Genomic DNA, 27,328 nt, shown 5'->3' on the forward strand with positions numbered 1-27,328 from the left:
CTTATTTCACACTTACAAAGAAACACAGTTGATCCTCGTTAATACGACACTCACTAATCTGGCATCCTCGCTTTATGAACATTTTGCTATTGTCAACATGTCGTCGACGTAAGCATATCGTCGACGTGTTGACAACTTCTGAGTGTTAAAGATGACAGGACAGAAAGGGAGGTTGACTAACACAACCATCAGCGTGGCAGGGGGGACGAGGGGGGGGTTCAAATCCCCCCTCCAAACGGTACTTTTGGTAGTGCATTTGGGAGAGGGTAACGAGGGGAAATCCTCCTCTCCCATGTAAAGTCGTTGAAGAACCCATCCCCAAAATATTTTTCCGGTTATGCCACTGAATAGAACGCAGGGCACCGCCCATTTCTTGCAATTCTGGTTTCCACTGCTCATTTCTATTGCTATGAGTGGTACCATCGGAGGTTTCAAAATTAGAGCTGTGACTCCAGATAAGCAGAATTTTCACCAACAGCTCCATGAGAATAAGAAAAAGATGAAATCCCAGGGCTTTGCAGACCTTGAAACCGCCATTTTCAAGTTCCGGGTTATTCAAGAATTTCAAGGACCAGTGGGAACCATGCTATCTTTTGTGCATATCATATACTGTTTGTTAGTAGGACAATTCGCTTTATGACCAATATCTGCGGAAACAGTCACTGCTATACGTATATTAACGAGGTTCGACTGTACTATAGTTTCCTCAAATTCGCTATCAATGTCAATACTCCGCACTTCTGTAAAATAGTGCAAGAACTGGAGGCTTATCATACCCTGCGTGCACGTTCTACTTCGCCGCATGGAAGTCTCTTGTGGAACTCAATTCCAGACATGGGGGTTCCCATGGGGGGCAGCAGGAGATTGGCATCCATCATCAGGTATTCCACGTTCAACGGCTTTTTCTAAAAAAGCAAGTAACAAATCGAGTAATCAAAGCAAGTAATCGCACAGGAAACAAAAAATCTAGACAGCAGCGACTGACCTGCATCTCGTGGTACTCATCCTCAAACACATCCAAAAACATTTCTTCACTCTGAACAAAGAAAAACGGTACTCATTATGTATCGCATAAAGCTATGCAATGAGGTGACATCTAACGGCACTCAAAATTCTGTCTCATCCGTCCACCAGGAGTCATCGTGCAAAATATTGTCACTGCACAATCAAATTTACAAAAACAGTCCAAGAAAGCAGCCGGGGACGGCCGGTACGACCCTTGCGTGATGTCGAAATGTCCCCCGAGCCCGTTTTTACTTTTGTTTCTTTCTTTTCTGCTCACATGCTGCTTATACCCTCTCGAGTACTTATACCGTGCATTCACACGACCGATATTCCCCAGAATGCTACAGTGGAAGATGCGAAAAACGTCATAGCTTTCTGTTGTCACAACGTCGTGTCTTCGCGTGCACTGCTAACCGCGGGAATATCCTGCGACACAGCCACAAGATATTCCGTAGCAGACGACAGGGAAACACACTGACAGTGTCGTCTGCTAAGTGCACAGTACGCTACTCCCGATATTCCGGTACCGTGGGAATGCTCAACATAACACGGGGAGGAACTTCAGCTCGTGTGCAGTGTTTTCGCTTTTTCTTCCACTAGAATCTTCTGTGATGATGTCGCTCGTGTGAACACACGGATAGGGGAATGAGCTATGTCACGATGTGCGGAACAGAGGCCTCCTGTGTTCTCTGCAGGTCACCTACACCCGTCGTTCTTTCGTAGGAGCCCATTTTATTCGTTGCAGAACATGCCGCAGCCAAAAACAAAAACGAAAAATTTGGAGACCACCTCAGTGCTTCTAATAGAGAAGAAGCCTCGGGGCAAGAGCTGTCAATATTTCAAACAGAGACTGTTCTGGGGTCAGAACAAGAACAGTCTCTGTTCAAAACATTGGCAGTTCTTGTATCGAGCCTCTTTCCTGAACATTTTCTACCTCCCTATGCTTAGGTTAATTTTGTTCAGACTATACATGCGCATTACATTTTTTACGTTTAGCAGCTACATATCGTTACTGAGGTAGCAACAATAATGTAAAGAGGATAAGCTGACAAATTAGGTACAGAAATACAAGCATTTTAAAACAAGTAACGCAGGAATAGCATAGGGCAAAGGCAACACATTACACACAATATTTAGACAATATAGAGACAATATTTACCTTGTAAAAGTTCCTTAGCAAGACGGTGCTCTCCTCGCACGCCTGTTCGAGCGCCGCAAGGTGGCCGTCTTGAAGGAAACTCGTCGTCCCTTTTAGGACGAGCTGCTTCAATAGCATAATTGCCATTTCCAAAGTTGCCAGGCGTACCTTGCTTCCTGCAAATACAGCATCTCTCGTTGTAATTTGCGAGTCCCCGATCCAAGGCGAGTTGTCGACGACCATTTCAATTTGCCACCAACTGCAAAGTTCGTTACTGCTCACCATATTTACAGCTGAGACGGACAATATGAATCAACCTCTCCACGAGGTTTATGTTGTACCAATGTTTCGTCTGGTGGAAAGAGAACGTACAGCAATGAGACACTTAGGGATCGTATTCCTTTTTAATCTGGAAGCTACGAACGACAAATAGGAACAAAATGGATCACCGTGTGCCATAGTCTTTGTATTTTGGGCTGTACAGTGCTGGACAAAAGTTTACGGAACACACTCCACCGCATTCCCTCCTCAGAGTGACACGCAAGCAGCGAATAGTACAGTCTAAAAACAGAACTTCACCGCGTAGCACGCTGTGCGCCAACCATTGCCACGAATGATAGGGTTATCGCTTGTGATACGAAGAGAGAGGGGGCGTACACCTTTTTTGTGGAAATTTGGATATATGAAAATTGCCACAAAAAGGCGTACACCCCCCTGTCTTCCAATCACAAGCGATAACCCTATCATTCGTGGCAATGGTTGGCGCACAGCGTGCTATGCGGTGAAGTTCTGTTTTTAGAGAGTCTTCCGTAAACTTTTGTCCAGCACTGCACAACTCTTCCGTGGTGCCTAGGTGATTGTTCCACATGAAAACCTACGTAATGCACACCTACGGGACCCTCAAAACTCTGTAGAATTCATACGAGTATGCTTCGGGTTCGAATTTTTGTTTAAATCCTGCTTCAGCACCACAAAGCAACTGTGGCCATGAGCGGCGTCCAGACGCGGACAGATGGAGTGAGGACAGCAATGGGGGGAAGGAATGGGGGGACACAGAGGTTAGTATGCGTCCTGGGCCGACTTCGGGTGGAACTGTGCCGAGGTTAGTCTGGAAAGTCTGCAGGAAAACTTCCCACCACCTCCCTGTCTTCAGCACGGCCTTGGCTACCACCACCGAGATGACGCCTTAACCCGCTCGGCCGTACCGCTGCTAGGTATGAATTATACTGTATTTACTTGCGTATAAGGTGCACATTTTTTAACCAAAGACAGCTCGCCATTGAGGGGGTGCGTTCAATACGAGGGGCAAAATTGGAATCCAACACTCTAGGTACACTTAACTCCAGTTTTATTTCGAAATATTCACGGCGATCTCCCCGGAACCGAGCGGCACGATTTTCCCTCACGGCGCGACTGACCCTCGTTGTCTCGATTCTCACGCACCAAATCGTCTTCTGTTCCATCAAGCGTCGATGAAATAGGTCGCTATGTCCGTCGCATTCGTCGTTCATCACTCTGGCGCTCCTTGTCATTGATACGAGTGGCTTGTCTACCTGGCAACGGCTAGTCTACGGCTTGGCTACCTTGTCATACGAACAGCTGCATGAGTGCGGTACGCAATACTCCAGCTGACGCTGCGTGAGACTATCCGTCCGTGCTACTGAAGTCGGGGTGCGTTTAACGTGCGGTGAACGAAAAAGTACCACCATTTCGGCGCTCAAGTTTGGGGTGCGTTCAATATGCGAGGAAATACAGTAATTCGCATGATATCATAGCTTGCTACAGTCCTTGTAATAAAAATGCTTGCTGGTTCAATATTTGTTCATTTAAAATTACTTTGCTCTGAACTCCAATTAATGAGACCCAACTCTAATTATCCAACATTATTAGACGCATCACAGAGACATAGATATATACAACGAAGCATTGTCCTAGGGACAGAAAGAGCACACGCTCACCTCAGATTTATCGGAAGGCATCAGAACGCTGTCCAGCAGCTCCTGATTGATTCCTGAAAGTGATGATGGTCACAGAGACTTTACACACTCGTGCAATGTCACTGCACATTCACAAGCTCGGCAACCATTCTGTTTAGAGGTTAAACGCGTAAAATAAATACGCTAGTGCGGCAACATTCAGTACCTACCAGCTACCAGGGGAAGAAAGCATTGAAGAAAGAAAAACGGCCACTATCAGGCAAAAGAAAAGACAGAGGGTGGAGGCACTGAAGTAAAATTGTTAGGAGTCGTCTTCACTAAGAGTGTACAACATACCTGCGTTATGGCCCATGGCGTAAAGAAGGCACAGCGCAAAAAGGGCTGTGTGGTCATCCTCAGTGCAGTCCAGGGCGTTGAAGATAGAGTTCAGGAACGGCCTGTGTTAGACGTCCCAATCAGTCATTAGAGGTTGCAACGCCCCTTTTTTTTTCAATCTTGTATGAGTCAATGAATGCCACGCAGGAATTTCAATCCATGCGGATCCCAATATTTTTCTTTTCTTTTTTTTATTGATCGTTTTCTACTACATACATAATATTTATGCATATTTATGCAATGTATGCAATAAATAGGTCCCAGAATTTTAGGCATTTGCCTATAAATGCCCACAAATGCTTAAATGCGACATTTTCTCAGGGATGCTCGCCTTTTTATCAACTTTTTAGCCTTTTTAGCATTTTTAGATTCCATAACAGCCTTTTCTAGAGGTGAAGGTGCACCTTTCAGGCTTATGCTGAGTGCTGCATGTTGCTTTTCGTTTTTACGTGTTCGCCCCCTTTTGTTCTTTTTTCTTTTTTGCGTTTAGTTTCCTTCAGTAGAAGAAAGATTTGGCCTTGCTTGTCCTTTCAAGATCATTGCGGGCAGAAAACCAAGTGTATTATTCAATTTTGCTCGGTTGTAGGCAGCCTCAGCATTAATGCTGTACCGTAAGCGTTAAACGAGCACATTTTCCTGCATGGAGCATTCTCAAAACACTAACAAAGCCAAAGAGCGTGCCAGATTAACGTTCCCGCTTTTTGCATTTCATTGAATATTTTGGTGTTTTTGAGGCCTTAAATCCCTGCCTATTTTCATCGATTTTAGTGCCTCAATTTTCAAACCCTAGTAATAGATAATTATTCCTGGCAAGTCAGCATCAAGTGAAGCAGGGATTCGGCAAGCTAAGCGATGCACTGCCCGTGGAAGCAATAACCTGTCCCATGAAAAGCCGCAAGATGACAGCATGTAGCTGCTCACCTATTTGTGAGTAAAAAGTCCTGCTGGAGCTGCTCCAGCGTCACATGGTTCATCCGTTGGGCCGCTTCCACCTTCTGCTCATCCGTTATGTTTGGCCCGTCTGGCAAGTAAGCCGGATTCACTTCGCACTCAGTGGGCGGCCGGTCCCCGTCTTCCCCGAGGTCCACCCCAACGGCGTAGATAGGTATCCCGTCCTCTATGTGTCCGTCCCCGTGGACCTGGGGGTCACCCCTGCACCCCTGCTCTTCCGGGTTGGCGAGCCACGAGGGCTGACCCCTAGAGCACTCGGAGCCCGAAGACGCGCGCCGACGGCCCGACGTTTGGAGCGATTTCTCGAGGGGTTCTTCGGGTGGTAGAAATTCTGGTTCGCTTCCGAGATCGCTCTAAACGAAGGATAATGGTGTAGAAACGGTGAATGTCTGGCATTTTGCACGTATTATTAATTCGATTCAACACCCGAAACTCCCTGTAGAGGGCATTACATGGGTGGAGTGGGCAGAGCCATTTATAGGGAGAGTTTGGCCATTCTCTGATCTTTTGCCACCTCGTGGGCGGAGCCTATTTTGAAGCCAGAGTCGTCGTTGCGCCGCCCAAAAAGCCTGAATCCAAGCAGAATCCGCTTATTAGCCATCTGGTGCGCTCCTTGCATCGTAAACAACGATCAGCATCAATATGGCGTCGGCGACCGGCTGACAACGGGACAACAATACAGCACGACGAGGGAGGTGGCTTAGCCGTGACGTAGCATGACGCGATTCAAGTTAGGCTCCTCCTAATGGCCAAACTCTCCCTATAAACGGCTCTGGGAGTGGGGTATAACAGGCCTAGGAAACAACGATATACACAGTAGCTAACTAAGAACGACATAAACAAGATGCAAAAACGCGAGATATATGATGATGGTTGATACTGTGAGCTACTTTTGAATGAGTCATGTAGTCATGGCGACTACGGAATCGCGGAAGCTGGAAGGGTCGATAATAGTGGCGTCGTTAGGTGCAAGGTTATTCCATTCAATGAGTGTTTCGGGAAAAAATGAATTGGTGAAAGAAGACGTGTTGCACTTATGATGAGCTTCCCTGAATACGTGATCAATGAGGGGTGAAATCCGATAATAATCAGTGGTACAGTCAAACCTTGATATAACAAAATGCTATAGTACAACGAAATTACGCGGTACAATGAAATAACTTGTATTCCCTGTCACAATTGGCTGCCATATTTCATCAGGCTCGACACAACGAAATAATCGGTATAACAAAAGAAACCGTGCGAGTTTCGTCATACTGAGATTCGACTGTAATAATGTACGATTGTAAAAATTTTCAAAGCTCCTAATCTAAAAACATATGAATGTCATATACAGTGACGCACCCGATGCCTTAGAACCTCTCTATAGTGAAGTTTGTCGGTCCGCTAAAAAAATTCACTATACCATATCACTTGCTAAAAACACTACACTAGATCACTACATCACTTGTTAAAAACTGGCGTTTCAACAGATTGGGACCACGGGTTTACCTCACTATATCCATATCTCCACTACATGCAGGTTCACTACAGAGAGGTTCTACCGTATGAATTGAGAATTGCGTTTCATGGTTACACCTTGTAAAACCTGCTTTTACTCCCGGATTTATAACACCATCGCTTTGGGTAAAGTCTGGAAGAGTCCGAGAACTGAACATGCCAAAGTGAACATTCAGATGTCCACTCTCGCATCCTCCTTCGTATCATGAGATCCCCCTAGCCACCCTTCTCAGAACGCCCATGCACGAAGGTGTGCAAAGTACATTCTCGTAATAATATCCAATACACAAGAACTATAGTTTAACGAAATCACAACGTTGCTACTACCATCAAACCCACAAGTAGCAGCTACGATGCGGAGCTAGAAAAGCAGCAATTACGGGAGAGTAGCGTTGACCCAACAGAAAAGACACCTACCTATCTCGCATTGTATATTTTTTTAAAACACAGCAGCACATACAAGCAACACTCGAACTTTGTAATACAGATTGTACCTCCTATGTAGCCCACATATATCGAGTTACTTACGCGCCTTTTCCTTCGCTATCGAAAGAGAAACATTATGTTACAGGCACACATGATGCACATTTGCAACATGCAACAAAAGTGTTTAAGCGAAACATCCTTTCAAGCTGATCGCAAGAGGTAATATTAGCACCACAAAAAAACATGTTCACCAACCTTGTTTGACGAGGAATCGTCCTTGCCTCGACCAGAGAATATCTTCATGTTACGGTTGAAGATGATGTATGCCAACTGACGCACCAGAGGCTTGTGTGAGATGATCAAGAACACCTACGACATCAAGACGCCAGTGATGCACAGAGTGCGGCCATCAAATGGGCAATGCAAGCATAATGGGTACTTGGTACATAATAGGTACACTGTACCTGAGATAGCAGGAAGAGGGAAACTACACTGATGACGTGAGGTCTTTCATCCTGTAACGTAAATGAGGATATTCCTTGCATGATCCTAGTTTTAAGGGACTATGAGACAAGTCCTTTTCAGATTGGGGACTATTTCGCTTTGTCACTATCTAGAGCATCGCAGGAGGTTTTCAGACAGCCTATTTTTTCTATTCTTCCATTTTTCGAGCACAAACGTGGAATCCACCAATGTCTGAAATTTTGTCAGAGTTGATACCAGCTGCTGTACCATTCCTACACATGCCCATATCTTGCCCATTCAGTCTCGGCCCTACTTGAAAAGGACACTGAGTGGACTTAATTGGATTGTGCCAGACAGCTAGGGGCCCCCTAATGCAGAAAGGAGGTCGTGACTCACAGGAAGCCTAGGGTGTTGTCCCTGAACGAGGGAATAAACATAAAGAGGGAGAAGCAGGCGGTGCAGAAGGTGATCCGTCAGCACGGCATTGAGAGCGTCGATACGCAGGCACAAGATGTCGTTCAAATAATGAAGGTGATCGAGGTGCTCCGCCACCAAGTCACTCAGGGAACTTCTAGGAGATCCGTGCCTGAAACATTCAGAAGCACGTAAAGATAGAACGATAAAATTGTAAAACAATGTGTTGACATCGCGACCTACTGGATTATAACGACCATGTCACAATCGGCAAACCTTATGAGGAGCCCGTCCGCACGATCCGCTAGGGGCGCTACTCATCGGCCCGCGAGACCTACGTCGTGATTGGACGATGGAAATTTGAATTTTGAACGCGCAGAAGCGGGCGTACGGCTACCGACAGCAACAGCTCCTACGAAAACGCGTAGAATGATGATGATAATCAACTTTAGAAAGAAGCATCTCCCGTGGGACATGCACCGCTTGTGCAAAAATACTAAGGTAAGCTAAAGTACAAAGTATTGTAGAAATTGAGGAAGCAACAACCGGGCCGATGAGTGGCGCCACTGCTAGCTTTCAAATGCGGCGCTGGGAAGGGGTGCCTATGACATGATCGTAATAATTTAGTAGGTCGTGGTTGACATAATAGGAATAGCATCTGTGTCATCTCCTATTTTGTTCGCGCCTACTTAGCCCCCGATACCCTCAACTGCAGATGATAATGAAGAGCCCGGCACATTTCTCGTAATTCTACAATGAGACTACCGTAATTTCACGCGTATTAGCCACACCGCAGATAAGCACCAGGACCAGTTTTTAGGGACATTTTGAAATTTTTCGGGCAGATAAGCCGCACTCGCAGATTATCTGCGGGCAGTACGACGCGACCGATTTGTGTGACAAAAGAGACCATAGAGAAGGCCATAAACCCTGTGGTCCATACTCGGGGGGGTCAGCATGGTGTACAACAGAGGAGGTCAGTTCTAGTGTTCTACCAAGATCAGATTGTGTACTTGTTGCGTGCTTTTCATGGATCAACAGGTCAGTGGCCTTCCAGAAGACGCGAATCACTGTCACCACCTTCGTTAAAGCTGCTTGGGGGATGATACCAGGAAGGTAAGTCTACTCGAATGTGGACGCGCCCCTGTTACGCACTGTTCGTGCATTGGCAGGGCGTTGCTATTCCAGAGACACTGTCGGCCCTTTCGTTAAAACCGGCGAATGGGGAAAATACCGGGGAAAAACAGTCATGAGATAAGCCGCAGAGCGCCCGTGAGAAAAAAAAAAAATTGCACGTAAGCTGCGGCTAATATGCGTGAAATTACGGTATTTGAATATACTCAGTTCAAAAGAGACATTCCCTCAATTCAAATTTGAATCAGGGATCAGAACCGTTATTTTTTTTAGTTCGGTTCAGGTATATTGGTTCAGTTCGGGTTCAGCTCCGCAGCAGCGTAAAATATCGGTTCGAACCGGTTCAGGAAAGTGAGCTTTTGAGCAGATTGACATGGGTTAAAAGCAGACACATCCTTACGACTCTCAAATAACACAAAAAGTACCTTTGTTGTTGTTGCCGACACAGCAGTGGTTCACAGCAACACTGCGTGTTACAGATCTGCATTTCAGGTGCAACGTTACGGTAGCGTACTGTATTCTCTATGTTCACTCATCGTACACACCCAGTTATATCCTGCTCAGGGACAGGCCGTTATTTTCCCTGCCCAAAATGGAGACTTGGGATTGCTGGACAACAAGTGTCTCGTACAAGGAAGTCAACAGCTGCCAAAAGGATGACCACAAAACTAACACAACTGAATGAACAAATAGTTACGAGTAGGAAATACCTCGCGCACTTGGGTTGCAGTTTTGTTTAGTTTCGGTTTTGAATTCGCTGTGTATATCGTAGTTCTGACCTCTCACAACGCACATTACGTCTGAACCGTTTCGCGAACTGGTAGCCGCCTCAATTTATTTCGGTTCGGTTCAACGCGAGAGAAAAAATATTTTTGTTCGTTTCAGCAAAAAATGCGGGTTTTTAGCGTTTTTTTTTGTTCGGGTTCAGAGTTTCGGTTCCGATCCCTGATTTGAATAAAGAATTCCATGATCAATTCAGAATTCCGATCAAATACACATTGTTCACTTGGATATTCACCAAAAACATGTATATTAACACAGTCCTAGTCTTTTCTTAAAAAGGTGTCAGTTATGTGGTGTCGGTATTTACGACTGCATTAAAAGATACTCACTGGGCCTGGGTGACGCAGGAGTCCAGTTCCAAGACATGGTTGCCAATGAACCACACCAGGTTTGAGAAGTAAGGCGCCGCGGTTCGATCGCGGATAAACTTGAGCATCGCCTTGTCATCGACTGGGCAATCCACATAAAAGAGAAAGCACATTCCTACCCCATCGGCCTCTCGTCAGTTCTAGTCGGCTACAAAACGGGTGTTACCTTTAAATACGTTCAATGTCAGCGTTCTCACAGCGATCCGCACCATGCTTTCACTGTGATTGAAGAACTTGATTGCCTCCGTGTACAGTGGGAAGTCGTTGGTGTGCTGCAAACAATGAGCAGTACTAATAATGAGACAACACATTTGAGGCACGCAACTAGGCCCCTACTGGTACACTACCAATTACACCACATTTGCATGACTCTCCATTGAGGTATAGTTAGAGATTAGTGCTGATAACAGTTCTTGACGGTGACAGCGTTTGCACCTGCACAGTACCCGTGCGTGTAGGATCCGCATCCACATCAGCGTAAATATTGAGTACATACGTACATCTGCTGTCATATTTATAAGAGAAAAAAATGCATGAAGAAAATGTCATGTTACATTTTTTATTTTTAGCATAAATCTGCATTAGCATTATGTCAATAACTGTCCTATAGTAGCACTAAAACACATGGCAATAAAAAAGATGACTTTAGGATGACTTCAGGATGACCTCAACCGCAATTAAAGGGATGACACACTTCAACCAAGTAAATCCCCTTGTGCTGCGGAGCTAAAAAGACGACACAACATTGCGTGTCAGTCTTGTGTGTTGTGTCGTCTTTTTGACTCCCTGGCACTGGGGGATTTTAGCGAGCTTTTAACCCTTTTCGACACTCTTCAACACCATTTCCGGTTCACTGCATGCTCCCAATTATAGCTCCACCCAGGGGCCGTCGGTAGAGACACTATAGCTTATTTCCAGGTTCCAAAACGTTACACTGCTATCCGCAAACCAGGATGTCACACGTAGCCCTCTAACAGAGTCGTTTGAATTTAACTGCTGCTTGGGCATTGCAGGCTTATGCGTTCATGTCATCCCAGGATGGAGCTCTCTTCAGCCAATTTTCGTTACTCTCATTAGATGTTTGCCTGCCTCGTGTTTGAATTGATTAGTACTAAGTGAGAAAGATGTGAAAAAGTACAGAAATAGCATTCTGTGCGTCCTCCTTGCTCTTGAGGCAGTATAACTCGAGGGGGAGAGTCATGCCGACATAGTGTAAGGCACACAACTTGTTTGGAATCATGTTTTTCATGCAGACCCACGTGGACCACATCAGCTCTGCTATCAAAACAAATTTTGAAAAAAAACAAAAAAACTTTGAGCTTGCCTCGTTGTAGAAAAAATGTATCGTGTGATTGTTCAACTTGAGAGATAATGTTTTCAGGAAGGAGATGTAATATGCCATGACCTAGAACAGAAGAGAGAGGCACAATTACAATCACGGGCCACGTAAATTTAAGCGATGCAGAAAAAGACAAACCTCCTCGTCCGAAAAGTCAAACTTGTGCACCAGAATGGAGTTGACATGATTGTTAGACAGGAGGTAATCTTGAAAGGGAAAGGGTTAGGAATGTGTTAGAGCCACGTGCTAAAAACGCATAAACTTTGGCTTTAGACTGCAACACTCACAGAGCGAAGTCTCGTTGCGGATATTTTCAAACAGTATGTTGAGCGTCTGCAAGAGTTGAATGCAGACGTATCTTCCACACTTCTGCTTCATTATCTTCAGAAAGAACGACAGCATGTTCTTCTCCAAGAAGAAGCTGAAAATTGTGAAATGCATTATTTTAACATTACATAACACGTGGCTGCTACACTCTCTCGTTTCCGAGGGACGTACTCGAACACGGTGCTGTCGTTTTGGTCTCCCCATATCAGTATTTCCGCTATGGAACGTAATGTTTCCACCAAGACGCCTTTGTTCTGCTCCGTAACTGTCTGATTTTTGGACAGCAAATGGTATAGGTATCTGCAATCACACGAAGAGGATATCTTCAATGAGTATCGTTCCACAATGCTATCACCGCCCTAATTTCGGTACTAGAAACATCAGAGATGTTAGATCACTGACCATGCTTGAGAAGAAAGTACAGTATTAGGGTCAAGACAGAAATTAAATGGATTAAATGGGTGCAATGGATACTGCAGAGTCATAATCTCTGATAATGGGTTACTACTCTATTACATAAACTTTGCCAGGATACACTTTCTTGGTTCTCGCTCAACATTTGTTTGAGGAAAATGTAACCATGGAAACATGAGGAGCAGAGGCTGATTCAACATGCAGCCACTAGTCGCTCGAACAAAATGAAAAGAACAACAGTTGACAAAAGAGGTCAGCATGTGCTACAGCAGTCACGTCGCTTTGACATAGCAACCGTGCATGAAGTAAAACCCCCGCGACTACAGACACAAACAAGAACTCGTTCAAACAGAAAATACTGTACATGCATTTGACCTCTGTATATTTACTGTTACAGAAAAGACAAGTTGCAGGCAGCAATACTGAGATCGCAGTGACAACACTGAGTAAACTGTACTTTGTTCATTCATTGCCAATGTAGGCAAATATATATATATTGTGAGTTACACTATGGAATGCCGGCGACTTGAAGCTGGGATGGCGGAGCAATGGGCTGTGTGGGCCTAGGTCTGCCACGGTGGAAACAGGGTAAAAAATTTCGGCATAATATTTGGAGGACTTCGTTTGATTTCGTAGTTTTCCCTTAAATATTATCGGAGTCATGAAATCCACAAACAGCTACCGTACTCGAGTCATGTTGAAGATACGAGTACTGGTTATATGCACATATTTGTGTAGCTGGATAACCAGTCGAAGCCCTGCGACTTCTCCAGGACCACACAGCAACCAAAGTCCGCGTGCATTGCGTCAAGCGCCTATTTGGTGTGAGAACTACTGATAAAAGATTTGGTACTGGAGATAAGAAGACAATGACTTCAGTAATCTTGATGTGCACTTTACTCGCCAGTGTGATAACACATGTGACTCATTGGGAAATGTGCTAGCGCCAAAACCAAGAGCGGAAAAAATGTGTACAATCTGCAATGTGATATGATAAAAAAAAAAAAAACAAGAGAAAGCACAAAGAAATTACAGGAGCGATTGGAACTTTTCATATTAACCGCAATCGGTGACACTGACCCAGAGGGAAGACCTAATTTTGATTTTCTAAAGCATAAGCCATCATAAATGCTATAAATAATGCAAATAAAATCACCTAGCTAATTAAATCCCCTGTAGGCACACCTGCTTGTCACTGTGAATAGCTATTCTGCGCGGGCAGTTCATATAACACGATGAATGAATCGGATCACACCAACGTCGTAGAGCTCCCACAGCATCTCGCAACACGGCGCACAATACGAACAACACACATCGTATAAGTACCCATGTGGTAAGTACAAGCACTGAATGACCTAACACATGATACACAGCAGATGAGTTTTCACACAATTAGATTTGCTCCACTCACTTGAGATGCTCCAAAGAGTGAGGATTTTTAGGCTTCCACAGCCCACCGCCGAACCATCCTTTGTTGCGAAACATTGTATCATCGCAGTCAATATAATTTATACTAGGTTCGATCGTAGTCTGCTTGCTATAGGACAGAAATAATAACTAATTGTAACATATGAGCTACGAACGACAACCATCACCGCTGGCACCGCAAGGCGGCCATGTTTGCCTTCCTCGAACGCTCGTTTATTGGATAATACACACGCAGGCGTCATGAATGGCACCAGCCAATAGCACAAGGTTTCGTTCTAGTGTTTGTGGTTCTGCGCCATGTTCTGCGCAGATCTGAAACCGTCTGAAGCTGTGTTGGCTGTGTCCCCAGTCCCAGTTTGTGGCAGCGCATCGTGATTGTCGTAATGGTATTTCTTTTAAACTGCGAGTTGCACGATGTCGACTATGCAATGCAATGTTTTGCGAGTCCGGGCAGTACCTCAGTGTCTATCAGTGTATTTTAGTCCAAGTGCCATCTGAATTAGTCCAGGTGCCATTTAATTTAATCCGGGCGCCATCTGAAAAAATCCAGATGCTATTCAATTTAATCCGGGTGCCATTTGAATTAATCCACGATGTTTCTAGGCACTATAACCGTATATTCACACGAGGGACATCCCCGCAGGATATTCTGCATACAGTGGAAGGAAAAGAAAAAGGCTGCTGGCGGGACTTAAGTTCTGCTACGTCTTATGTTGGGCATTCGCACGGCGCCGAGATATCGGGGGTTGGAGCGGAAGTATAGCACACGACACCATTGGTCATGTCGTCTGCTAAGGAATATCTGGTGACCGATCCGCAGGATATTCCGCGTAGTTAGAAGAGCGCGAAAAGGCACCACTCACATATAGCAGACGACACCACTGGCGCTGTCGTCTGCTGCAGAATGTCTTCTGACTGAGCTGCAGGATATTCCACGCGGTTAGAAGAGCATGAAATGCATGACTCACATAGCAGACGACACCATTGGTACTGTCGTCTGCTACAGAATATCTTGTGACTAAGCTGCAGGACGTGCGTGATGTCTTTCCGTGCTCTTCAAACCGCAGGGAATATCCTGCGGCAGAATCACAAGATATTCCTTCGCAGACGACAGGACCACTGGTGTCGTCTGCTATGAGCATCATGCCTTTTCGCGCTCTGCTAACCGCGCGGAATATCGTGCAGTTCAGTCAGAAGATATTCTGCAGCAGACGACAGCACCAGTGGTGTCGTCTGCTATGTGAGTGGTGCCTTTTCGTGTTCTTCTAGCCGTGTGGAATATAACGCAGTTCAGTCAGAAGATATTCTGTAGCAGACGACATAGCAACAGTGGTGCCGTCTGCTATGTGAGTCATGCCTTTTCGCGCTCTTCTACCTGCGCGGAATATCCAGCAGTTCAGTCAGAAGATATTCTGTTGCAGACGATAGCACCAGTGCTGTCGTCTGCTATGGGAGTCATGCCCTTTCGTGCTCTTCTAACCGTGCGGACTATCCTGCAGCTCAGTCAGAAGATATTTTTGTAGCTTTGTAGCAGACGACAGCACCAGTGGCGTCGTTTGCTATACTCCCGCTCCAACTCCCAATATCTCGGCGTCGTGCGAATGTTCAACATAAGACACGGCACAGTTTCAGTTCCATCAGCAGTTTTTTTTTTTTTTTTTTACTTTTTCTTCCACTCGAATATTCTACGGGGACGTCTCTCGTGTGAATACACGGTTATAGTGCTTAAAAACACAATGGATTAATTCAGATGGCACCCGGATTAAATTGAATAGCATCTGGATTTTTTCAGATGACGCCCGCATTAAATTGAATGGCGCTCGGATTATTTCAGGTGGCACCTGGACTAATTCAGATGGCACTTGCACTAAAATGGGCCGGAAAACCTGTAGAAAGGGGTGCAGACGTCCTGACCTCAGTACTAACATTGGCTAAAAAATGTATTTTTCTTTGAAATATCAATATATCACAAAATATTACATACATCGCAACATATCAATGCCGTTAGTGAACATTACGCGCTTCTACGAACTTACCAAGGAAGCCGCGAAACTTATTAGTCTCGGATTCCCCCAAAAGTAGGTGACGTCACCGCGATCTCTGGCGTCTGTCTCCTAGCTACAACGCGCCCACCTTCTCCGTCTCCGAGAGCGTCGAACCGAAACGTTCTTCGGTTTGTTTCGGGTTCGGCCATAAAGGTTCGGTTCCCGTTCAGCTCCGGCGTTCACATATATCGGTTCAATTCACCGGTTCAGAGGCTGTAGACCGGTTCGAGGTTTGATTATACTACAAAATTATAGGTAGCCACTAGCAACGATACACGATCTCATAGTTACGTTTTTATGCATTTATTTCTGTTTTTGAACCACCAGGATATAATTTAGATTGCGAAAAACAAAAATAAATAAATAAAACGACTACTGACTAGAGCATGAAATATGTGTTTGTGCTGTATACTTCAGATGTCAGGATCGGTCAGGATGATATCTGAGCCAGGACAAAGGATCAAGTGGCCCAAACTCATTCAGAATCACTGTCAAATGACGGAGACTGCCATATTGTGCCCCCGAGTTGTCCGACCGGAGTTGATATAGCCCGCTAGTTTTGGCGACAGAAATCGCAATGATATGTAATGGTTCCGTTTTTCCTGGTTTCTCTCGCTCATACCAAAGAAAAGTTTCTTAGATGATTGATCAAAACGATTAAATTCAGATATGAGTTGCGTGCTGTGCTTTTTGCTATTCTATTTTAAATAGACGTGGTGTACGGGTTGTTCGCCTCTATGCAAGTTTCGGTTTTAGCTTTGTGGCTGTCAGACCATAAGCTGCGCCAAGGTAACTTTAATTCGCGGTTCAAGGCGCTGTTTGTTAAAACCGCTATAAGCTCCGTATCGTCGCCAGACGTCTGCGTTTGCTTTCTGGTTTCCTGTGGCAATAAAGTGGACATGCCATGCAAATGCGTCGTACATAACTGTAATCGAAGGGGGGACACAGGGTAAGGAGTGGGCCTTTCCACGAGTAAGTACCGCATTTTCATGCAAGTTGAATTGTTGCAGTATTTGTTTCTCTGAATTGGATTCGTATGGCCGTGATTCTACACCGTATCGTCATCTTAGTTATCCTGTAAACATGTATATTGTTGCAAATTCGTACTATGCAAAAAACGAGACATTTTATACTCCTCTTTCGAATAGGGATATTTTCGAAGCGCGGCTATATTGTATGAGATATCTGCAGTATATCCAGGTTCTGATAAAGTAATCTGGTTTTCTTTTCACGTGTCATCGAAACTCTACAGCTCGAGAACGGTTGGATGTGGAACAGAGCGCAAGCACGAAACTGATACTACGGCTTTGCTAACTTCTTGACGAATGTGAAATTCTGCTACAGTTCTATGTGTATAGAAGTTCTATACCTATACCAGTTATATGGCTGAATCATTGATGTACTTCTCCATGACTTCTTTGCCTTATTTATTTATTGCAGATCTCCAGAATTCTACGAGAGCAGCCCTTCGAATACTTATGCTGACATCTTTCCAGCTTGCACATGTTATGCACATATAAATGTACGCATCAGGACTTCAGATGGAGCTGAAATATATGCATGCTGATTTGGTGTCACAGATGTTCAGTGTTGGGTGGTACAAGTACCAGCAAACACTGATATGAGTATTTGTACTTTACTTTAAATACTTTTCAAGGTGTCTGCTTGGTGCTGTGCTCCAAATACTTTTATCCAGCGCTTTGTCATCAAGTACTCAAGTCGTAATGCAAAAACAACAAGAAATAATACCGTACCTATCAATAGTGAATCTTTTGTCGAATATGGCATTTGGGAAAAGGGACTGCAAGGTCGACAGGCTTTGCACGTTGAGAACACATATCCACTGCACTATCTTTGTGTCCTTCGTGCGATATTTCTATGTTGCATGAACTTCGTATATTCAACAAAAGTACCGGGCAAAGTATCGCGTTAGTATTTTTTTTAGTACTGGTAGCGGTACTCGGTTACTTTGAAAAAGAAGAATATCGATATCGGTATTTCGATACTTTTCACTCAAATAACGAATATCGGTATCACGATACCATATTTCGCTAACGGGTACAACACTGCTCGAAAGAGAAGAGTACCTCGGAGCCGCACAAAAATCCTTCGCCGCAAAGCGCGCAGCGAAGAGGGAGCTAGTATTCGGGCGCTCTCAGAGCCATATATTAAAAGGGAGTCTGGCCATTAATGGGTCATGCCTATACCTGAAGCTCCACCCACTTTTTCAGCTTTCCGACCAATGAAGCTTTGAAATATGGGGCGCTATCAATCAGCCTATCCTCACTATTTGTCCCGCTATCCAAAATGGGCAGCGCCATTTTGGGTGGCAAGTGGATTGGATGGGATTGAAATGGATACCTCTCGCAATCTGCAAAAGTAGTGGATTGTTAGTGCAAATTTGATAAGCGCCACCTAGGGAGCGTAAGGCACGTCGGGAATTGTCGTCTGCTTCCGTCGTTGTACCGCTGCCGGCAGAACCACCTGCTGGGACACATTCTGTTGTCAGTATGATTTTTAAACAAATCTACATGAATAGTTGGAATATAAGAGGCAAGAATGTTTATATCCATGAAATCCAGCTGTTAAATATAAGATTGTACAGCACAGCGCCGTTTTTGTTATGATTTCGTTGTGATCGCCGTGTTCACTAGGCCTAACACCGCCGACAAAACGTATTATTTTCAGTTAGATATTGATGGATGAGCATAAGTTGAAACTGATTTCCGAGAAATTGATATTAAGATGTACATTTGCAGCGTAAAATCAGGTTAGTCTGTGAAAATTTTTTGTCACGAAATGCCCGCTTCACTGTGTTTGTTTTCGTCGCCATTTTGGGTGGCAGTATGGTGTCATGGCGACCCCCTTGGTAAAAACCAAACCAATCAGAGGAGCGAAACTGTGATTGACAGGTCGAGCCTCTTTTTGTGACTCCTCCCAATGGCCAGACTCCCTTTTAATATACGGCTCTGGGCGCTCTCACCCCCTCAGATCACGTGATCTGGTGCGTGCCGTGTGTGTGCCCTAAACCTGTTTAGAGTCACTCTATACTGGGTACCAGTATCACCAGTATCCCCACAGGGTATCACCAGTATACAGTGACTCTAAACCTGTTACGCCTGCTGCGACATCTGTTAGCCAAATCATCAAACCATGTAGTTTCGGTTTTCAGTATTGAGCACGTGACGCCCCCGTTTCTTATTTGTAACTTTTTTTCCCGGCAGGGCTGCCTATCTGACATATCTGACACACACAAGAGCGCCATAATCGCAAAGAATTACAGCATCTCATTTTCTCTTGTTTTCTTTGTTTGCTTTAGGAGCAGAAATGCGATAGCGGACGATATTTATCCGCGTAAAGATAGGATAGCGAAAGGCGTTCCAGGAGTGAACACAGCTGGGAGCACCCGTTTAGAACTACGCTCAGTACGAGACAATTTTCAACATGGAAAACGTCCGTGTAGTAGATTTACGAAGCGACACCATAACTAAACCAACGGCCGAAATGAGACAGGCGATGAAGGATGCAGAAGTCGGGGACGACGTTATGAGAGAAGATCCCACTGTGAACGGTAGGGCGGAATTTCCATGTTAATTACTTTTTTGAGACGAACTGTACGTGACAGATAAACCTCGCAACTGAAAAGTGTGCAGCGACTTCCAGATTTCCTAAAGATGCGCGACAATTCATAGCAGACGACACTTTTCAGACCTGCAGCAAATGGTTGCAGAAATGCTCGGAAAGGAAGCTTCTCTGTTCATTCCAACGGGGACGATGGGGAACTTGGCTGCAGGTAACAAAAAGCCTCTTATGCAATAGTCTATATGTATATGGATAACAGGACCGCGTTTGAACCGTTTTTCAGTGATGGCTCATTGCAATGGTCGAGGACAGGAAGTACTAGTGGGTGACCAGTCACATATCTTCCTCAACGAACAAGGTGGGATCGCACAGGTACGAACCGTTGTGCAAACATGAGAACTGACTGCACCGTACCATATCCCTGGTAGCGTGTGTTACACATATCTGAAGTTCAACTTGTGAGCGAACGCTGCGAATTTTATGGCTGGTTTCCATACGCATTTTTATGAATTTAGAGTATGTCTTTGTGTAACAGGCCTTAACAATGTATCAAAAATAGCACATTTCCGAAACAAATGCGTTTATTTGATGCTTAATTGATTATTTTGTCTTCTTGCGGTGGTTTTCATCTTTTGAATGTGTCTATTCTTCATTTTCACGATGCATCACCTAATTGGCTGGCCAATGGCTTTACGAAATCCACGTCAACTGCTGCGTACGCGTCACACTGCTTTTAGCACGTGCACTGCAGGAAAATATAATCGAATTCAACACAACATAAATTCTGACAAAGTTATATGAATGTTGATTGCGATATTAAAATTAAATCTTACTCTTTCTGTGCGTCTGCTTAGTTTGGAGGCGTGCACAGCTGGGCGGTACCTACTCAACGTGACGGCACTCTACTCGTCCAGGACTTGGAAGATCGATTCCGAAAGAACGATTTTCATTGCCCGAAAACGTCTCTCGTCTGCTTAGAAAACACGCACAACTTCTGCGGCGGCACAGTGTTGCCTTTGGCCTATTTGGACAAGGTGAGGGAAGCGTTCGCAACAACGATGTCGTCTGTTACTTAGCCCATATTACTGCGGCTCATGTGCTTTTGAATTTCAATACGCATTTAGGTCGCCCTGTTTAAGGAAGCTCACAACCTGCCGCTTCACATGGACGGGGCTCGAATTATGAATGCAGCCGTAGCCCTGGACGTGAAACCGTCTGTTGTGCTCAAAGATTGTGATTCCGTCAACATCTGCTTCTCCAAGGTACCATCACGGCTTGCACGAGAACATTGATCTGTTTCGCGATGGAATTATATGAAAGAATAGAACAAGGCTAAGATTATTGCAGCCCTCCCCAGCTATACATTTGCGTCACTGGCTCTTTCACTGTTCACTGCGCGCGCAGCGGTGGCGATTTCCCTCAGCTCCTTCTGGCGTGTTGTGACGTCAGGTCATCCGAGCACTTTTATTGGCTGCCGAGAATCGTCTGCTAGCGGGGTGACCTGTCGACTGCTCTGTGTCAGACGCGGGACGGGCGGTGCCAAATACAGCTGCAAAAAAAAAAGAAAGAAAAAAGAATGTGCGACCCTTGCTATTGGGCGGGAAACATGACGTGATAGGTTTATTAGCCGGGGGAAGCAGCTTTTCTGACCAGCGAGATTGAAAGGTCTCTTGCGTAGGATTGCGCGCTACACTCGTACTTTTCGTGCTAGGGCCCGCAATCCTAGTTTCTACTCTTCCTCGCATTTTTTTAGCCCTTCCACGCCCCTTTAAAAACAAATGACGATTTAATTTTTTTCAGGGCCTGGCTTGTCCAGTGGGGTCGCTCGTGGCCGGGACGCAAGACTTTGTGGAACGGTAAAGTTCACTAACAACAAGAACATCGCGGAGTATAAATAACTCTTCAGCAACGGAAGTAAAACTAATAATTTCAATATTTCGGGACAGTATCCGTCGCATCCGAAAAGCTCTAGGGGGTGGAATGCGACAGGTGGGAGTCCTAGCAGCTGCTGGCATCGTGGCCTTGAAGACTGTAGTACCTAGGCTGCACGAAGACCATGAGCATGCCCAGATCTTAGCCAGGGGTGAGTCTATACATCAGTATGTTTCCCAGAGAAGTTTTTCAAAAAGGTATTAACGCTTTATAGGGCCAACCACACTATGAGCACGTGACATGATCACGTGATATATTTAAACTCGTATGGCACAGTGCCCAAATATGCTGCCAATTTTTCTGCTCTAGAACGCCAAAAGATGATACCTCAGCACGTCCTCTGTTCCACCTAACGGTCGTGTTCTTCCGATAACACAAGAATAATTCAAATCCTGACATTCTTTTTATAGACACACCAGTGAATATTCAGGGAGACTCTAGAAGCTTGTGACAAGTTACGCCGCTCTCGTTAATTTAATTCATTCATCTAATAACCACGGTGTGTTGGTTTGGGAGTGCTCACGCGACGGAGTATCAAATGGTATGCGTTGTGAATGGGTAACACCACGTGGTAATACCCAGTGAAACCGCCCACCTAAAGTGATGATGAAGACATATGCATCACTTGCAGGAGTTGACCTCAAAGACAACCCATTGATACATCTAGACCTGAATTCTGTCCAGACAAACATGGTCATCTACGAGTTTCCCAGCGACAAACTCCTGCCGACCACGTTCTGTAAGCGTTTGCAAGAGGTAAGAGTGTAGCAATCACGTATAATTCTATCCTAACCCTTCACGTAAATTCCCTTGTTAGGTGACCCCACAAGAGCTCGAAGACCTGGATGAATCTATTCACGTCAAAATGTTACCAATCACCGTGAACAAGGCGCGTGCTGTATTTCATAATGACGTCAGCAGGGATGACGTCGACCTTGCAATGAAAAAGATCCGTTATGTAGTCGGACAGTTTTCTAAAGATTAATTTGAGAATGGGAAAATTAGGGAAAGAAGCGAAGCCCGCATATTAAAGGCATATGTTTATGCAGCAGTCTCGACCATTTTATAATATTTCATAATGTGTCTTAATTTATATAGTGTTATTGAACTTGAGCGACGAATGCAAAAAAAGATATACGTATACAGTCTAGTCGGGTGGTAGTGAAAAACAATGAATACAAAGCAGAGGCAGTATTTCGCGAGGTGAAATAACTAGCTTGAACTGAAACATAATTGTCGTCGTTCTTGCTCTAATTTTACGATTGGCACTAAAAAAGGTGCTTCAGTTTGTCTCTGAACTTTACACAGCTTTTCGAGAAAGCTTTGTATTCTTCGTTTTGTGTTCGCGAATATGAACGAGAAACCCACAATGGGAAAACCGAAAACAGAACCGAAACGTGTACGCGTCGCGAGGCGACACACAACAGGCAAATCTAGAAATGGATGGAAGGTGGGGAAGGTGGTTCCACCTGGCGTGGCTGTAACGAACCACTCGTCTTAAATGGCGGCGCCCACACAGAATGAAAGTTATCAAGGAAAACGCAGCGCTTCTGAGCAATTACGAAGTGCTGAAGCTCCTGAAAGAGTTTCAAAGCGACAAAAAAGGTAGCAAATCATCGAAAAGCCTTCAAAATCTAGCAACGGTCTCTTACGAGACCGTTGCTTACCTCGAAAATACGCCATGCGCACAGCAGACGGACGAGTGCGTGGAAAGCTTCTTGAAGGAGATCCTGGCCACTTCGTTTCAACTTACCAAAGCTGAAAAACTGCAGTTGATCAATCATCGGCCGACAACGTTCGTCGAGATTCAGTTGCTCATCGAAGAGAGTGAAGAAAGATTGTCCGAAGACGACATGCAGACCATCTTAGATATCGTCCAACGAACTCTTCCAGGTGGACAGGACGATCTGGTAGAAGAGGAAGAAGAGAACGGAGAAGATGTGGAGATGGAAGAAACGGAGTGACGCGCGAGTGACGTAAAGTGGTGAACGTTGAACAGTTACGTGAGGTTGATAAAAAGTCACCTTCGAAGTAATGTAGCCATTTGATTGGAGTTCACTCTCATGTGTTCACTTTGTCGTCTGCTAGGAATAAAAGACCGTGATCGACGCAGCTGAGCTCAGTTGATGCCCAAAGGTAAAATGGAATGGCATCCGCTCCCTTCTAAAGGCCCAACTATTACAGAAAGCGAATCCAAATCGTTGTATTGCCAAACCAGACAATTAAGAGGTTAACTCTCCGTGAAGTATGCACCATGTTCTTGTAATCTCTTTAGTTATATTTTGAATGTGTTCTGTCAATGGTGCCATAGTCTAATATGTCAACCAATAAAAAAAACGTTACAAATAAAAACGATAGATGGAGCTGTCACATCAAAGATCAGCAATTTGATGTCAGCCGCACTTCAAATGAAGTCGATTGGCGATTGGCCTATCATGTTTTCGGAACTGTTATCATGAACGCCGTCCTATCCATTAAAGGTAGTCAACAATGCCTTATTGTGTGCGCACTTGAGAGCGAGAGAGAGAAAAAAAAGAAAGAAAAAAGTGGGACAGAGCATGAAGGGTTAAAGGGCCCTGTCAAGTCTGAAAGAGGTCCTTGTGCCACCCGTTCTCAACGTGGATATTTGGGGGATTCAGGATGCGAGTATCAGAATTCAATTTTTTTTTCTCACAATTAAATTCTATTGCAATTCGTTTTCTCACCCACAGGTCTATTCCACCGTTGCCTTCGTACGAACCCTATAAACGTGTGAGAGATATAAACAAAAGTCCGATAGCGAAGACTGAGAACGCGTAATGCAACCATCAAGGTCTCCCTTTGCAACACGGATCTATGCATCTATCTTGCAAAGGTGCGAAACGTCCCAGAGCAAAACACTACGAAGCTCTCACGGCCACAGTCGCTTCGCGGGCACACCGCGCGCGCCACCACGTGACTACTTAGCTCTGTTACGAAACTGGTGCGCACTCGATTGACAGCGAATGTAAATGTCTCGGCATTCCGTTCACGAAGTGCGTATTCGTGATCAGAAATCGTAAGCAACGACATACCGAGCTTGACGAGGAAAAATAATAAGGGAAACAAAAAAGAAAAGAAAATGTGGAGCGGAATCCCATCTGCTCGGCACTCAGCTGATGCGGCAGATAGAATCCAGTGTGAAGAGAAATTCCCCGCGAAAATTGGGTCTGCGTCTTTTTCAACTGGAGCGCGACCTCTGAAAGCCATTTCGAAATGTTAGGTGACAATGTACCAACCTCGTACGGTGATCCCCACGCACTCTAAGAAAAAAAGGGTGTGAAAAGGTGTTAACTTCTCCACGTAGGTCAACATAGCGTCTGATAAAGGGTGTCAAAAGGGTGGTAAAAGCAATTATCATATATCCAAATTGCTACATAAAGGCGTACACCCCCCTCGCTCACCGAATCAGAAGCGGTAACCCTGAAGGAACTGATGTCCTGAGGCTGGAACAACATAGAAGGGACAAATGCATACTTTCATCTCAAATCATACTCATCATCTTACTATCAAATCATACTTTCATCTTTCATCGGTAACCCTATCATTCCTCGGTGGGGGGTAGAAGTTTGCAACCTTTTAGGCGCAACATATGCGACAACTATTACCTCCTAAAAGGTGTAACTGCTAGACACTTTTTTCTGAGAGTGCGGACCCTGAGATTCCGTGTGTCGTGGAGAAACGCGGAAAAATTTGAGCTTAATCGAGGAAACATACAGATTTGTCATTTCGAAACGGAAATTCACAAACTTTATTCTCAATTTTTATTTTTTCAGATTTCCAATTTATCCAAAACTCTATATTCTCGGGTACTATAGAAGACGGGAATTTTGTTTCTTCTTTCAGGTGAAAATAGTGCTACGTACTTCGTCATAAATCTTAAACCATTCCTTCGCTATACCAGTGTCTGCAAAATCGTAGCAGCCCACGGTAAATATCACGCGAGAAGAACAACATATCATATGAAAGTGCGCGAGACCCCTCCACAGGTGCGAAACAGCCCCGTACGTTTTCGGGAGGTCCTCCTTCAACAAACAGGCGTGATCTCTCAAGTCGCGATCTCCCCATGCGATGCTTCGAGTGCCAGTTTTCGAGTCGGCTAATATATCTGTAAACTAGTTTTTTTTTAATTCTTTTCCCAGCGCCTCGAGGAGGAAAATGTAATCAGGTTACTATGACTCTGCTTTAAAAACTTGGCATATTAAGAGAAGTTAGGGTTTCGATACGGATTACACTCTTTAAAAAAAAGGGTGTACTTTAACTCCTTTTTCTTGGGGGCAGATGACGCCGAAATAAATCGTGTAAAAATAAACCTTTCAAAAATAAATCTCTTAAAGATCAAACTTTCAAAATAAACTCAATATAAATCATGAGCGAATCCACGCTGTCGAAATAAGCTCCGAAAAGTAAACTTTGAAGGACAAACGCTTCGAAATAAATCTTTGAAAATCCACCGTCCCTGATTGGTGGACAGTCGGCTCTACGTCCGCCGGGAAAAATAGTGCACTCCTCGCGCTTGGGGCTTGGGTTTTAATCCCAGCATTCCCTCAACACAGCATTCGAGGCTCGCTACAAAAAAAGAAAAAAAAAACACTCATTCGGCGATTTTCCGGAGGTCTTCTTCCTCAATGTTGGACATGTGTAGAACGCAGCATCACCTGTTTAATACCACACTTTGCCTTATTCTGTGGCTGGCGCGTTTCACTTCTTAGACGTCCCTCCTGTTCTGCATGATTGACAAGTACATCCACAATGAATGTGTTCCATCTCTCTAGAGGCAGGGTTTTCTTTATTCACATCACATCACATCACATCACAGAGGCAGGTCTGATGCTCTATAAATGTACCGTGCACCTTTCGGATCGCCCGTTTCTGCAAGCACAGGTGTTAGAACATCCTGGTTAAAAATAGAAATCCCCCCCCCCCCCGATTATTCCCTCCCAAATCAGTTTTAGTCGAATTCGGATTAAACACGGTTTCCTCCCGAATTACAACCAGGTATCAGGTTTACTCACGCATCACGTGCACTATTTACTAGCAATTTATACGAATGTGTGATGTAGATATTATTTGAGTGCAAGAACAAGTACGTGAAGCACATTTCATGTTACAACATGTCCTTCGAGGTATGTATGTTTAATCGATATACACACTTTAACCGCGGGCGGTTTGTTGGACAGAACGCAAAACATATTCCAATAACACCCAAATGTATCAGTAACACCCGATTTCACCCCGAATCGCAGATTTAAAAAAATATCATCCGATTTTTCCCTCACGAATCCGGTAAAGACAGTTAACGCGAAAAAGTCACACGCCACACCCTAAGCTTTACGAGGATATCCCACACAAGACTGCTGCTGTACCGCTCACGCAAAAATACCTGGACAATGTTAGAAAGATACGAGTACAAATTGAACTGCGTTACTGGACAGGTCTTTATAAGCTTACCAAAAATGGCTAGGTACATGCAAATAAACCAACACGAAAAACATATAAGAAAAGGCTATAGATGCATCCTTGGGCATTGTGCCAAACGCGTTTGCGTTCGGTACCTTCATATAGGGCCATCTTTGGTGTCAAATATTTGGTCACGTGGTCCTATAAAGCTATACGGACTGACCTACGCGGTGATTGTCCATATAAAGCTATCGCTTTCGCTGGATGGACAATTTTATTTGAAATTTCTCCCTATACACTCTTAGAAAAGAACTTCACCGCATAGCATGCTCCTATAGCCAACCATC

General features: G+C 44.6%; 3 protein-coding genes across 5 annotated transcripts in view; 2 read left to right on the plus strand and 1 right to left on the minus strand.

Moving 5' to 3' along the window:
- LOC135391905 (protein CLEC16A-like) overlaps positions 1–14,209 on the minus strand; it is a 26,775-nt gene extending 12,566 nt beyond the window's left edge. Inside the window, exons 1-18 of one of the 3 annotated variants that reach the window (XM_064622451.1) lie at positions 13,988–14,209; positions 12,334–12,462; positions 12,123–12,256; positions 11,974–12,041; positions 11,821–11,901; positions 10,663–10,768; positions 10,458–10,578; positions 8,194–8,383; positions 7,797–7,847; positions 7,588–7,701; positions 7,435–7,449; positions 5,377–5,759; positions 4,417–4,517; positions 4,102–4,154; positions 2,426–2,495; positions 2,165–2,319; positions 986–1,036; positions 777–905 (exon numbers count right to left, since the gene is read on the minus strand). In XM_064622451.1, the coding sequence (XP_064478521.1) occupies positions 777–905; positions 986–1,036; positions 2,165–2,319; positions 2,426–2,495; positions 4,102–4,154; positions 4,417–4,517; positions 5,377–5,759; positions 7,435–7,449; positions 7,588–7,701; positions 7,797–7,847; positions 8,194–8,383; positions 10,458–10,578; positions 10,663–10,768; positions 11,821–11,901; positions 11,974–12,041; positions 12,123–12,256; positions 12,334–12,462; positions 13,988–14,061 (2,025 nt within the window). In that variant the 5' untranslated portion in view covers positions 14,062–14,209. Of the gene's footprint in view, positions 1–776; positions 906–985; positions 1,037–2,164; positions 2,320–2,425; positions 2,496–4,101; positions 4,155–4,416; positions 4,518–5,376; positions 5,760–7,434; positions 7,450–7,587; positions 7,702–7,796; positions 7,848–8,193; positions 8,384–10,457; positions 10,612–10,662; positions 10,769–11,820; positions 11,902–11,973; positions 12,042–12,122; positions 12,257–12,333; positions 12,463–13,987 lie in introns of all 3 variants that reach the window. The other 2 variants (XM_064622449.1, XM_064622450.1) reach the window with 2 other exon arrangements.
- On the plus strand, positions 13,840–22,614 carry LOC135391906 (uncharacterized). Its single transcript, XM_064622452.1, has 10 exons — positions 13,840–13,909; positions 19,369–19,620; positions 19,759–19,842; positions 19,915–20,003; positions 20,486–20,665; positions 20,756–20,893; positions 21,432–21,487; positions 21,578–21,714; positions 22,195–22,319; positions 22,381–22,614. Exons 2-10 carry the CDS (start codon positions 19,494–19,496, stop codon positions 22,546–22,548), a joined length of 1,104 nt encoding a protein of 367 aa, XP_064478522.1. The 5' UTR covers positions 13,840–13,909; positions 19,369–19,493; the 3' UTR covers positions 22,549–22,614.
- A 469-nt stretch (positions 22,615–23,083) lies between these two features.
- On the plus strand, positions 23,084–23,527 carry LOC135392570 (DNA-directed RNA polymerase III subunit RPC9-like). The gene has a single exon (XM_064623276.1). It carries the CDS (start codon positions 23,084–23,086, stop codon positions 23,525–23,527), a length of 444 nt encoding a protein of 147 aa, XP_064479346.1.
- Positions 23,528–27,328: the final 3,801 nt, after the last annotated feature.

Source organism: Ornithodoros turicata, chromosome 4 (assembly GCF_037126465.1).
Source record: "Ornithodoros turicata isolate Travis chromosome 4, ASM3712646v1, whole genome shotgun sequence".
Taxonomy (NCBI): Eukaryota; Metazoa; Arthropoda; class Arachnida; order Ixodida; family Argasidae; genus Ornithodoros; species Ornithodoros turicata.